Source organism: Lynx rufus, unplaced genomic scaffold, assembly GCF_022079265.1.
Source record: "Lynx rufus isolate CCGP_SWC_20201006 ecotype Redwood Valley unplaced genomic scaffold, mLynRuf1.p SCAF_8, whole genome shotgun sequence".
Classification (NCBI taxonomy): domain Eukaryota; kingdom Metazoa; phylum Chordata; class Mammalia; order Carnivora; family Felidae; genus Lynx; species Lynx rufus.
Genome location: NW_025814896.1, coordinates 114,648,615 through 114,663,285, shown reverse-complemented (window position 1 = coordinate 114,663,285; position 14,671 = coordinate 114,648,615). Strand labels below are relative to the sequence as shown.

Below are 14,671 nucleotides of genomic sequence, written 5' to 3'. Positions count from 1 at the left end.
CAACTGTGAATCTAATAATTATTTTTAAATAAAAAGATTAAAAATGCATTGCTAGTAGGTATGCTTAATAAATTTACTTGACTATAGTCTTTTCTGGTCTCACAACACCCTACACACCTATTAACACTTCACGTAACTTGACTTGTTTGGGATGGGGATAAGACACTAATTTATATGCTTCCAGCATAGAACTCTTTGGTAGCACTTCTGTTCAACAAAAAGATCTGGGAATGGCGGCGTGCAATAGACATCGGGTCCAAAGGTCGTTTGGTTTCTCCCAGTCCAGACCAGAGGTTTTTCAGACTGCTTACTTGTAGACTAGAGCCGTGGCTCAAACCCTGGGTCTCCTTACGGCCACCGCCAAACAGCTGCACCACTCCTGCAGGGAACCGTCCAGATGCAGCTGGAAACGCCGCAAAGGGCCTCGGCGCGTCTCACACTAGTCCCACGGGCCGGGGTCCCCGCCTAGCGGAAACACAGGGAGCCCAACCCCCACCGCCAGGAGCAAGGGAGCGGGGCGGGGCTCAGGCATCCGCCACTCCCCACACTCAGGGAAAAAAAAAAAAAGGGACATTGCGGACGCGACGCTGGCGGGAGCCAGGGCGCGTGGCAAGCGCGAGCCCTCCCGCGCATGCTCCAGCCGCTCGCCGCCCGCCCCCTCTCCGGGTCCCGCCTCTTTCGTTCGCTGTCCCCCTCCCCCGCCAACCTCCCTCTGAGCTTGGTCCCTCCGGGCGCGCGGCCGACGTCCCGCGTGCGTGCCGGCGCCTGACTTCACTTCCGGCTAACGCGCTCCGCTTGCCCCCTGGCCCCGGATGGTGACTGGCGGTGGTGCTGCACCTCCCGGGACTGTCACTGAGCCGCTTCCCAGTGTGATTGTGCTGAGCGCAGGCCGGAAGATGGCGGCTGCGGCTGCGGCGGCCTCGGGCTCGGGCTGCTCCTCGGCGGCGGGGGCGGGAGCGGCCGGGGTCTCGGAGTGGCTGGTGCTGCGGGACGGCTGCATGCGCTGCGACGCCGAAGGGCTGCACAGCCTCTCCTACCACCCGGCGCTCAACGCCATCCTGGCCGTCACCAGTCGCGGGACCATCAAAGTCATCGACGGCACCTCGGGGGCCACTCTGCAGGCCTCAGCGCTCAGCGGTGAGTGTGCGGCACGCCGGGCGGGGGCCGGGCCCGCCGCGGGAGGAGCGGGGCCCGCGGGATGCCGGAGAAGGAAGCCGCCCAGCCCCGGGGCTCGGCCTTGGGAGGAGGGGAAGCGGCGTGACGGGAATGGGGTAGCGCTGGGCAGGGCTGGGGGGCTCAGGCCTGGCTGTGACCCGAGGCCCGGAAGCTGATGGAGGAGGACCGTAGGACTTGGCTTTTTCAGCGGCTGCAGCTGGGAAGAAAAGACTGGCGAGTCGGGGAGTGGTGGGAGTTGCCTTCGGGCCTTGAGCGTCCGGTGTAGGTTGGTCCTCTGGGAGGGGTGAGGAGGCCTCGGAGCTCTGCACCTGAGAAGGCCAGACGCCCGGTCAGTCCTGGAGAAGGTGTCGGTGATGCCTTCTGCCAGATCAGAGAGCCAGCGGGTCGCAGGGTTGGGCCCGACGTGAGAGCCTGGTGGCCAGAGGCGAGCGTCGGAGCCAGCATGTAAGCCCTCCCCTCTGGTAGAGAGAAGTGAATACTCGACTGTTCGTAGGATCCGCAGGTGCAGGGATGTACGGCGGGCTTCGCACCGGGGGTGGGGGTGGGGTGCGCCTGGAGTGGGGGTGGGGAGGCAAGTAGGCGGGCCAGCTGCCTGAACGGTTCCGTCGAAGACTTTAGGACGGACGCCATGGAAGACTAGACCTTGTTCCCTAGTTCGGGGCTTCCAACTTCTGTTCCCCAGTGATGAGCAGCTCAGGACCTGCGGTGTATGAAATACAGATTCCTTTGGCTTCGTAATGAGGTGAAACTTAAGGTCCTCTCTACTTGTTTTACCACAGCAGGCCGAAAGTTGGGATTTGGAGGTATGTCTGGATCTCACCAGTGGAGGAGAACTGTTCTGGGTGATGTAAACGTTGTTCCAGGGACGAGACTCCATGCATTATTAGGTGAACGCTCAGTGGACTGGAGTGGAGTTGTTTGGAATTGCCCTGGCCAAGTTAGTTATGTTTGGCTGAGATGACATTTCATTTGCGGTGAAGTGATGTGTGGCTTAATTTAGATGTTATAAATTGAGATTGAAAAGTTAGTGTATGAGTGAGTTAGACTTCTGCATACAGATAAAATGTATATGACTGTGTGCATTTAGCCAACGAAATGAGTTATGTGGTATATAAATTCACTTGTAACATGCTCAAATATGGACAGGTCATTATTCTAGTTTACTGTGTAGTAAGGCACGTAAGAGTTAATGGCAATGTAGGGATAGAAAGATAAAATAAGAGATTTAACTTCTGTGGATGTGAGAGATGTGAAAGAAATGGATTGTATACAGCTACAGAATATAAACCCGGATCCTATCTAAGATATGTCTAAGAGAAAGTTTGGGTTGTAGGCTTGTAATTTTTCTTTTCTTGGCTTAGGTAAAGGACAGGAGGGGTGTCCCAGATGTAGCAATTCACAGTAACTGCAATATGGAGGTAACAACTTGTCACTATGTAGAGAGGGAGATACTAGTAATTGGATATCTTTCTTCTCATGTAAAATATTTCAAACACAAAAAGGTATAAAGAATAATTAAAATGAACAATCATGTATCCCTGATTCTGTTTTTTTAGTATATGCTTGTCTCTTTAAACATTATCTAATGCTGTCTTTCATGATTTTAAGCTTTGACTAATTGCTATCATAGGATATGTATTTGGATTTTTTTTTATAAAAAGTAGTATTAACAGAAGTTTTAAAATGTTTTTGTTAGAAAGGAATTTAATAGGGTGTTTTTATATTTGGAGGCTATGTTTGAGAAAAACAGTGTATGTCAGAGTTTGTTATAAGTAGTTGGGGAAATTGGACATATGTGAATGTGTGTCATGAAAGGGAAGAAAATAGTCACTCTAGTGGTAGATTACTAAAGGGGAGGGGCTTAGAGTTGTAATACAAGTTTAAAGGTACAGCACTGATTGGGGATAACTTAGCTGAGATAAGTTGGGGCATTTGTTGATTAGAAAAGTATGGGATTGAATACAATTGCAGATGCCCATGCATAGAAGATTGAATATGTAATTTATAATATGTAGAAGAGTTTATGGCAAACAAAAGGATTACAGAAAAGGTTTGAAATTAACAATGGACAAAATTTGAAATGTTTTCATTTATGAGAATTGCAGTTATTAAAAATAATTACCAGAGGTTTATAGTCTTGTGTATGTATAGTCTTGTGTATGTCATCTGTTCAGGTGATTGGGGAGGGAATGCTGCATTTTTTGTCTTGCCTGGAATATGTATAGACTTTACATAGAGGTTTGCTATGTAGGTTTGCTTTATGGGTAGGTTTGCTTTTGATGATTAATAGAGGGTGACAGTTCTATAAATAGAATAAGGAGGAGGTGTCAGCAGTGACCATGGTCCTAACATGACCCCTCTTTAAGGGGCAAGGAGCCACTTCTTTCATACCCCCAGAGGAAAGACATCTTTGTATCAGGGGAAGAAGAGTGTTCTTGGGTGACAGAGTAGTATGTCTTCTGAATGGGTTCAGGTTATAGGGTTATAGGTAGCCTATTAGTGTAGATGGGAAATTGAAGGATGGAAGCATGACTTGTGTGTATATTTCAGTTGGGTGACAAAGGTGGTGAATTTTTGACTGTGTCTACTAGTATATGTCTTCAGTGTATCTGTATCTCACATGAAATGTTTATAAATACACTTTTCATTATGTTAACAGCTATCAGTATAACACGTTAGGCAAGTATTCGATCCATTTTAGTGTTTAAGAGTTAAGATTTCTCAGTGTCTAGGCCAGTTCCTTAGTTTGGCATTCTTTGACTTCCATGATTTAGCCTCTTCTAGTCTCTCTCTGGTCTTATCTCCCTATTTAGTTTTTTGAACTGGTTCATTTAATTTTCTTTCCTAACTCAGTAGTTTTGCTCTTTCTTGGAATGCACCAATTCCCTCCAGACATATTTTAGCCATTTTTCAAGACCTGGAGCAGATCTTAACTTCCTGATTCTTTTAGCCTGAAGTGATCCACTGAACCCCTAAGCACATATTGTCCTCTTAATGTCTATTTTAGTAATTTGGCAACTTACTGTTTGTGGTGTGTTTTTTGTCTTGAACTATTTAAATCCCATTTTATTTAGCTTTTTGTGAATATACGATGTCCATTTAACTATATTTAAAACTCCTCAAGGGAAGGAACCTGTCCTCTTGTTTATATCCCCTCCTCAGAATGCCTAGTACAAAATATTAATGAATATTTTAAATTTATGTATATATGCTAATGAGTGTTAAATGTATGCTGTCTTACATACTAACTGCTAAAATAAACACCTTCTTTGGCTTTTTTTTCTTTCTTTTTTTAAGTTTATTTATTTTTGAGAGAGAGTGCGAGCGCACAAGTGAGGGAAGGGCACAAGGAAGGAGAGAGAGAATCCCAAGCAGGCTCCACACCATCAGCACAGATCCCCATGTGGGGCTTGAAGATCATGACCTGAGCCAAGATCCGGAGTCAGACGTTAACCAACTGCACCACCCAGGCGCCTGCCCCTCATTCTTTTCTTAAACAGATTTTTTAAGAATAGCTTTAGGTTCATAGTAAAAATTGAGCAGAAGAGTACAGTGCTCCTATATACCTCCTGCCCCTGTGCACACACAACCTTCCTTCACTGTTTGTTACAATCAGTGAACCTGCATTAACACATCATTATCATGCAAGTCTCTAGTTGATGTTAGTGCTCACTTTTGGTGTTATACATTCTCTGGGTTCTGACAAATGGATATGTCATACCAAACAGTTTCACTTTCATAAAAATCCTCTGTGCTCTGCCTGTTCACGCATCCCTCTCTCCTACCCCCTGCCACTTTGTGATCTTTTGACTGTCTGTGGTTTTGCCTTTTCTGGAATGTCATATAGTTGGAATTATACAGGATGTAGCCTTTTCAGTTTGGCTTCTTTCACTTAGGAATATCCATTTTTAAGGAGTGCCTGGCTGGCTCAGTCAGTGGAGCATGTGACTCTTGATCTTGGGGTTGTGGGTTTGAGCCCCACATTGGGTGTAGAGATTACTTAAAAATAAAATCTAAAAAGTAAAAACATTTAAAAAAAAGGAATATGCATTTAATTCTTCCATGTCTTTTGATGGCTTGCTAACTCACTGCTTTTAAACGTTGAGTAATATTCCATTGTCTGGATGTACCACAGTTTATTTACCCATTCATCTATTGAAGGACATCTTGGTTGCCTCTAGGTTGCAGCAGTTATGAATAATAAAGCTGCTACAAATATTTGTGTGCAGGCTTTTGTGTGGACATACGTTTTTAGTTCATTTGGGAAATGCCAAGGAACGTGAATGCCAGATCATGTGTTAGGAGTATGTTTAGTTTTGTAAGAAACTGTCAAACGGTCTTCCAAAGCAGCTGTACTATTTTGTTTTCCCAGTGGTAGTGAATGAGAGTTCCTGTTGCTCCAAATCCCTCTTAGCACTCTGATTTTTGTTTGGATTGTGGCCATTCAGATAGGTGTGTAGTGGGACCTCATTGTTTTAATTTGCAATTCCCTAATGAAAATTTGTGCAGTTTGGATTTTAAAAATCAAAATAGCTCTACATATACCACTTGACCATATTGTTTATATTGCTAGATATGTTCTCTTTAGCTTTTGTTTGTTCATGCAGTTTAGCATAACAGTTAAGGGAGGAGCTTGGTTTTGGAGACAGTTGGCTCTGGTTAAGATCCCAATTTCTGCTTTCCCCCACCTCCCAATTTAACTGTGTAACCTTGACTAAATTACTTAACATTTCTGTTGCAGTTTCCCCATTTGCAAAATGGGGATGATAATTGTACTAATCGTGAGAATTAACTGTTAATACACAGAAAGTTTTTAGAACAGTGTGTTTACTGTTCAAAAATATTTCTTCTATTAATTGTACATCTTTGTAAATACTCCTTTTTTACTTAAACCTTTTTGGTATTCTCTGTTAAATCTTTTGAACTTAACTCGAAAGTTTAACTTTATTTTTCATATTTACCACTTATTACCATTCAGCAGAATCCATCTAATTTTTGCTTTGAGTAAGGTATTGTTCAGGTTTTTTTTTTTTTCTTTTTTATGGAATCAACATTCTTTATTAAATCTACCAGGTACCAGGGGTTGGTCCTAAGCCCTTTGTTCAGTATTTTCTTGTATTATTTAACTACTAGTGGTAATGTATCCTCTTGCTTTCTGAAATAGTACCCCTCCCCCCAATGTAGTACGTTTTATATTGTTTGTTTTTTTAATACACTTTTTTGAGGGCATGCGGAAAGGGAATGGGTATTCTGAATTTTGAATTTTATTAAAAAAATTTTTTTTAACGTTTATTTATTTTTGAGACAGAGAATGAATGGGGGAGGGTCAGAGAGAGAGAGGGAGACACAGAATCTGAAACAGGCCCCAGGCTCTGCGCTGGGGCTCGAACTCACAGACCGTGAGATCACGACCTGAGCCAAAGTCAGACGCTCAACCGACTGAGCCACCCAGGCGCCCCTGAATTTTGAATTTTAGCTCACTAACTCACTCTCTAAAATTCCTGAATTTCAACTTCCTCATTTGTAAATTAAGATTAACCTTTAATAGGGTGGTTGTGTAGATTAAGTGGTAAACATATTTAAAGTGCCTAACACTGCTTAGCATTTGTATACAGTGAATGTTAATTCTCTTAAGCCTCGTGGATGCTTAGTATTGCCATGTTCCTCACTATTACTTTAGAAAAAATGTTCACTGCTTTAGTGTTATGTACAGAGGATAGATACTGTTGAGTTGTAGTTGGAAATGTAAATGTTGGTGACAAATATTACCTCTGGATAAATGTCTTGCAGTGTATTGGTGTGGCTGAATGTCAAAATGAAGTTAAGACTGTTCTACTAGTTCTGTGTATATATGAATTGTTCATGTAGTATATCTACATAAGTAACAGAAGATATATGGATATTAATCAGTAGGTGTTGTAGCATATGTGTAAAAGGAAATTATGTCTCTTCTGTTTCTGAAGTAGGTTCCAGATTTTTGTCATGGTGAGGAAACTCCAAAGCTGCTTAGTGTTTTTAGACCAACGCTCTAGTTTCACATTTCTTTATGAATATTTCCCTTTTTCCTTTTCCTGTATAGACGTTGATTTTGATTTGAGAAATTACCACGATGGTCATAAATGAGAAAAAGGTTACTGTACTCCAGGTGCAGTGAAGTTCAGATTGGCTGAATTTTTACTTCTTTATTTACTTTTCGTTTGATATGAACTTGCTGTTCAGACTCAAAGCCCAGAGCTGCCTGCATCAAGAAGTCTTGGAGTATAGAAAACTAGTTAGGTTACCTGCATATTTCTCAAGATCTAATTTTTGGGATACAACTCTTAGTTACTATCACTTTGTTAGAAGTGGTAATATTTTTCTCACTACTGCTGAATTAGGCATGCGTTAATTTGGATAAAATGCAAAATCATCCTGTAGGTCTGTTTTAGAAATTGTACATGATTCAGACCACTTCCTATTTCCTGACTTTGGTTCATGTAGCCTTCCTAGTCTCAATTATTCTTTTATGAAAGATAATATAAGACAGTATAGAATTGGAATTTTAGTAGCCTTAGAAAATATTTGTTTTCTGGATACACCTGAGTTCTTTATAAAAACTTAATTGGTCAGATCTCTTTGTGGGCTGAGTACAAACTTGATGTTGCAATTGACTGATTTTAGTAATGAAACGTGATGACCTATCTTATGTCAAAGATTTGTTTTATTTATTTAAGATTTTATTAAAAATTTTTTTTTAATGTTTTTATTTATTTTTGAGACAGAGAGAGACAGAGCATGAGCAAGGGAGGGGCAGAGAGAGGAGGAGACACAGAATCTGAAGCAGGCTCCAGGCTCTGAGCTGTTAGCACAGAGCCCAACGCGGGGCTTGAACTCACGGAGTGTGAGATCGTGACCTGAGATTTTATTTTTAAGTAATTTCTATACTGAATGTGGGGCTTGAACTTAGATCTCTGAAATCAAGAGTCACATGCTGTACCAGCTGATCCAGCCAGGTGCCCCAATTTACTATTTTATTAACAAAACATTTTGCCACAATTAGAGTAAATTTATATTAAGACTAAAAATTTATATTAAGATTTTTTAAAAATATATATTTATTTTTGAAGGGGGGTGGGGCAGAGAGAGAGGGAGACATAGTATCTGATGCAGGCTCCAGGCTCTGAGCTGCCAGCACAGAGCCCAACATGGGGCTCAAACCTATGAACGGTGGGTGGGATCATGACCTGAGCTGAAGTCGGATACTAAACTGACTGAGCCCCCCAGGTGCCCCTATATGAAGATTGTTTTTAAGATCCTTGAAGTTTATACGGTTTTTTTTAACTTTTATCTCCCAAGTTTTCCTATTACCTGTTCAAAGATGGTTTTGCTCTAGTGAGAATTTATCTTGGTCTTTTAGTAGTTTTAGGCTTATTGAGAGTCACTATAAGAGATCAAATTCTGGAGCCGAACATTTTGATCTTAAGTCTTGGTTCTATTTAATTTTGAAGTTCATCTACAAAAGGAAGATAATAATAGTGCCTATCCCATAAAGTGGTTGTGTAACGTATGTACTCTATAAGTGTTTTTTTATTATGTTTTTATTCTTTGGTAGTAGGGGCTATTTAAGTGTAGTAGACATTTTTGCTACAGATATTCTGTTGAAATAGCAGTATTCTTCCAGCTTTCCATGCATGTGGAAATGTGACTGGGTGAAATCTAATGGGCATAATTATAAAATAATAACTTCTGTATTACAGGAGAAATATAAACTATGTAAGTGAATTGATTTTGGAGTTGAAATTGTTAAAAGAGCAACATTATGCTAGCACAGGAACACAAAATAATTAAGACAACATTTTGGCCTTTGAATGTATGCTTGGTGATGTGTTTAGGTAAACCATTTTAGCATAATGTCATAAGTAGTGTGATATAGATATGCACAATGCTGTGTGAGTACACAGGAGGAAGTTTCTTCAACCCGAGGGAAAAAAAGAAGGCTTCTCAAAGGAGGTTGTTTTTATGATCCATTTTGAAAGATGAGGTAGTGGGAGGGAATGTTATAGGGATCATCATCTTAAGCTAGGGTACTTGCTTGTGGGGAGAGCTGTTGGTCTTTCAAAACATGGTGAATTCAAGTAACAAAGATTTTCAAGGAAAGACATTGGGGGTTAAGGTGTGTGAGGGGATGGTTAGAGCTGAAGCTGAGGGATAGGCAAACACAAGATCATAATCTGTTTTGCTAAGAAATTTGACTTGATGTCAGTGGTAGGGAGCCACTGTAGGTTATCACATGATCAAATTTGTTTTTAGAGAGGTTTGAAGCTAATGCTCTGGTGTGAGAAGTGATGAGAGCTTTCTGTAAGTTAGTTTGAAAGGTAGGAACAGTGTAATTTGGTGAATGTGGGGATGAGAGAGATGGACAAGGTGAAAAGCACTCATGCGTTGGCTCCTACTTTAGGTAACTGGGTAAATGGTGTGTATTAACCCAAATAAGCAGTACAAGAAGGTGTGAAGAGTGGTTTTTGTTGGAGAAGATTGGGGAGCAAGAGGGAGATAGTGATTTAAGTTACATTAATTTTGAGGTTCTTGAAGGACATCCAAGTAGAGATGTCCAGGAGGTATTGGGAATTCAGAGTTGAAGCTTGAGGATTTGGGGACACAGGTTAGGAAGACTGAGCCTAGTGGTTAAGGATATTGGTTCTGGAGCCAGAATGCCTTCAGTCAGTGATTTACCACTTACTATCTGTGCCCTTAGGCAACATTCTTAACCTCACTCTGGCACCCTTAACTTGTTGGGTTATTGGAAAGATTAAATTTTTTTTAAGTAGGCTCCACACCCAATGTGGAGCTTGAACTGAGGGCCCTGAGATCAAGAGTCAGATGCTTGACTGACTAAGCCAGCTAGGCACCCCTGGAAAGATTAAATAACCTGACACATGTAGTTACTGCTTAACCTACCATAAGCACTCAATAAGTGTTACTTTTGGGTTGGGGTTTTTAATTATATAGCTTAATTCAACAAATGTTTGCCTGCCATATTGGGATAAAGATGAATTTGAATTCTCCCCTGCCTCCCAATTTGGAAACCTTTCTAGACAAGTTGATAGAGTTAGGTAGCATAAGCAAGAGTAGAGGCATGAAGCAGGCAGTATTTGTTATTAAGCCCTTTGGTATCAGAGTGTAAAGCACAAGGCTGGGAGTGATAGATGGCCTGAGGATCTTGGATTTCTATGGCTCCCATATTTTTCAGTGTAAGGACTTCTAGTTTAAGGTAAAAAATTTAGGGACCTATTTTTATAGGAGTTATGTTTTTAGTATCAGTTAGTTGATAGAATATAAACAGTAACAGATTTCTCTACAATAGTATGTAAGAGCAGTGGGGAGAGTGTTGGGAGGGAGGTACCTCTGATATGTGCATTGCATTGCTGATGGCCTCATGCCTTTGGCAAGATAACTTCTCAGAGTTACTATCTTTGAAAGGGGCTGGTAATTCTTTTTTTAAACTATTTATTTTTATTTTTTATTATACAATTTTTTTTTTTTTTTTTTTTGTGAAGTAGGCTCCACGCCCAGTGTGGGGCTTGATCCTGAGATCAAGAGTCGCATTCTCTACTGACTGAATCAGCCAGGCGCCCCTGGTCTGATAATTTTTGCTTAGACTACTTTATTATCTGATAATGAATATAGAAATGTCTTTGTAGACTGTAGCACTTCAGATGTGAAGGAAACAAAAAAGTTAAGACAAACTCTTTGGGTATAAAAGAGGGGTAATAGATGTACAAATAACAAAAAAGAATAAAGTAATTGCTATATAAAATAGTTTGTGAGAAGGGTAGTGCCCCTAAAAGGAAGTAATAGTGGTCTCATTTGTGTATATTATATCAGGGATGTATTTTAGGGGAGATAAATATTATGCTTACTTTTTAGGGGAAATGATAGAAATGTTAGAAGGGGCAGATAGGATTGAGACTTATTGTGGGTGCCAGGAATTTAAATCTTCATGATTTGTTTCTGTACTTTTACTTTGATTTATGAAGTAGGAGAGAAGATTGGGGAGATGGCATAGGGCAGTGGTTCTCAGCCTTGGTTGTTCATTAGAATCATCAGGGGAAATTAAAAAAAAAATTCTGCTTGGGGTCCCATTATTCTGACTCAAGTTGTCTGGAGTGGAAGCCAGGCTTTTTTTTTTTTTTTTTTTTTTTAACAGCATACCAGGTGATTCTATATAAATTTTCTTTTTAATGTTTATTTATTTTTGAGAGAGAGCGAGAGAGGGAGCAGGGGAAGGGCAGAGAGAGAAGGAGACATGGAATCCAAAGGAGGCTCCAAGCTCTGAGCTGTCAGCACAGAACCCGATGTGGGGCTCAAACCCACGAACTGTGAGATCATGACCTGAGCTGAAGTCGGACGCTTAACCGACTGAGCCACCCAGGCGCCCGAACAGGATACCAGGTGATTCTAATGTGCAGATAGGTTTAGAGGTTCCAACTTCATGATAAGTCTGGGATAAATGAGAGACAAGTTTCACTTGAATAGTATCTTGAACTGAATATTGTTCTATTTAGCCTTAATTTTTGGGGTAAGAAAAACCTCCCAAGTTAGTCTGCTAATAAAACCTACCCCATTGTGTTTTAAATTGTATTTAGTGAATATATAATGCAATATGCTTGTAAGCAACAGAGATATGTCAAGAACCAAATTTATGCTGCTGCGTTTTCTTTTTTCAAAAATTTTTTTAATGTTGATTTATTTTTGAGAGAGAGACAGCATGAGCAGGGGAGGGGCAGAGAGAACGGGAGTCACAGAATCTGAAGGAAGCAGGCTTTAGGCTCTGAGCTGTCAGCAGAGTCAGATGCAGGGCTTGAACTCACGAACCATGAGATCATGACCTGAGCCAAAGTCAGACACCTACCTGAGCCACCCAGGCCCCATTCTTCTGCTTTCTGTTTTGTCCTTTTCAGTATAATTCAGTTTTGGTTGTTTTTTGAACCAGCCAAGTGCTCTGATACTTGTTCACCAAAATGTCACTAGAGCCAAGGACAGTGACCTCCTCATACTGGCAGCCCAGGAGTAAGATAGGGGAAAATAGGCCCACAGTTATTTTCATGCCTGAACTGTCTTTGTTTCATGTTGTGTTAACAAACCAAAACAAAGGCTGTGAGACTATTGTATTTTGCTACATTATCATTTAGTTTTAATCTATTAAAAAGCTCTTTGAAACTATAGAAAATGATTCATTTATTCAAAGACATTTATTGTGTGTCAAGCACTGGCGATACACTAGTTAACAAAGTCCTTGATTTCCTAGAGCCAGTGGTTTAGTGGGAAGAGGTATATTACACACACACACACACACACACACACACACACACACACGCACACGCACTATCAAGTGGTGATAAATGCTGTAAGAAATTAGAGCTGGTATGAGATGATGATGGGTAAATTTGTGCTATGCTTTGGTCTGGTAGGGTCTATGAAGCAGCCCTTGAGCAAAGTTCCCAGTGATGTTAGAAAACAGGGCAGGTAATCCAGGGAAGTTTCTTTTGCCCTATTATTGCCCTTTTTTTGCATACTGTATATGCAAAAACAGCTAGATGGATTTTCATCATATTTGGATGGAATTTGACTTGGACTGACTTAAAATGTAGGCTATGTGAGGAATGATGAAAGGTCTGTGTGACCTCTAGATACATGTACCATTTGTGTTCTACAGAGAACAGTACTTTCAAATATGAGTTCCAAATAGAAATTCACAGGGTACATGTTCTGCATTACCTAATTGTATTGATTTGTAGCTGAGTTCCTTATCATATGGGCAACTTTGTGTTGCAACAGGAATTTGTATACAGATGGTTAGAGTTATCTTGAGCAACATCAGTAGGGAAGGTAGCTCTCAAATTTTACTTAATGATAGCCAGTTCAAAATCATGAAGGAAGAATGTAACTTTTGTGTCCCAAGGTGGTTTGAAAGATTTTTAACTGTGACAAATTGAATAACATATGTGAAATAGGCCCCAGAATTTCTTGCATGGGGTAGGTCCTTAAAGATTGAGTCCCATCCACGGAAACTTCAGTGGCGATTATTTATGTTCTTAAAACTTTGTCAGAAAAAATAAATAAATAAATAAAATAAATAAAACTTTGTCAGTTGATGTCAGATACTTAAGATTGTTGTAAAATAAGTGGTTTGGTGGAACTTTTGGATAAAGTGAATAGAGAGCTTGGAACTTTTTTTTTTTTTTTAAGATTTAATTTTAATTTTTTAAAAAAATTTTTTTTCAACGTTTAATTATTTTTTGGGGACACAGAGAGACAGAGCATGAACGGGGGAGGGGCAGAGAGAGAGGGAGACACAGAATCGGAAACAGGCTCCAGGCTCTGAGCCATCAGCCCAGAGCCTGACGCGGGGCTTGAACTCACGGACCGCGAGATCGTGACCTGGCTGAAGTCGGACGCCCAACCGACTGCGCCACCCAGGCGCCCCTAGATTTAATTTTTAAGTAAGCTACACCCAGTGTGGGTCCAGACTCAGGACGCCAAGATCAAGAGCTGCATGCTGCACCAACTGAGCCAGCCGGGCACTCTGGAACTTGGAACTCTTAATTCCAATGAGTCTGTCTCTTTTGGAGACCCTCTTTCGTGCTCAGGCAGATGTTGGTTCTTTTGCCTGGAATAATACTATGCCTGCATTGCATTTTATCCATTTGTTACCCTTTTTCATGGTCTACACACTGAACTTTACCAAATTGGCTTTGCTTTGCACCAAGTTTTGTTTTACAGGAATACTCACTTTGGCTTTGAATAATATAGTGTACTAACAACTTTTGTTAAGTGATTTTATTTTTGGTTACTTTAATTATATTTTAAAAGTCTTGTTAGAACGCTGATTTTGTACCCTTTTGATTGACTTTGAATGATGTTTTTCTATACTATGTTAGAGTATTTTAAGCACTGAACTCTGATGTTATCTCTGTGGAAATGGAATTTTACAGTGTGTCCTGTCAGTTTGCAAAGATCATGTATTTTTGATAATATTTTTGCAAGTTTTGCAGGAATGCAAATGGATAGTGCATTGATAAAGAATTGACTGTTTCTTGAAGTAGGTATTAGAATTAACTGATTAAAAAAAATTTTTTTTTTATGTTTATTCCTGAGACAGAGACAGAGCATGAGTGGGGAGGGGCAGAGAGAGAGGGAGACACAGAATCCGAAGCAGCTCCAGGCTCTGAGCTGTCACTGACGCGGGGCTGGAACCCACAACCGTGAGATCGTGACCTGAGCTGAAGTCGGTCGCTCAATCGACTGAGCCACCCAAGCGCCCCAGAATTAACTGATTTTAAAAAACAGTTTTGGGGCACCTCAGTCATTTGAGTTTCTGACTCTTGATTGTGGCTCAGGACATGATCTCACAGTTGTGAGATTGAGTCCCTTGTCAAGCTCTGTGTTGGGCATGGAGCCTGTTTGAGATTCTCTCTCCTTCTCCCTCTGCCCCTCTCCCCTGCTCTCACGGTCT

At 41.0% G+C, this 14,671-nt stretch overlaps 1 protein-coding gene across 6 annotated transcripts in view; it reads left to right on the top strand.

Annotated features, from left to right (window-relative positions):
- Positions 1–812: 812 nt before the first annotated feature.
- BIRC6 (baculoviral IAP repeat containing 6) overlaps positions 813–14,671 on the top strand; it is a 225,438-nt gene continuing 211,579 nt past the window's right edge. For all 6 annotated transcript variants that reach the window (XR_006960345.1, XM_047069619.1, XM_047069617.1 and 3 more), the window contains exon 1: positions 813–1,137. Coding sequence is in view for 5 of the 6 variants with exons in the window: in XM_047069619.1 (XP_046925575.1) it covers positions 813–1,137 (325 nt within the window). In the remaining variant the exon portion in view is untranslated. The remainder of the gene's footprint in view (positions 1,138–14,671) is intronic.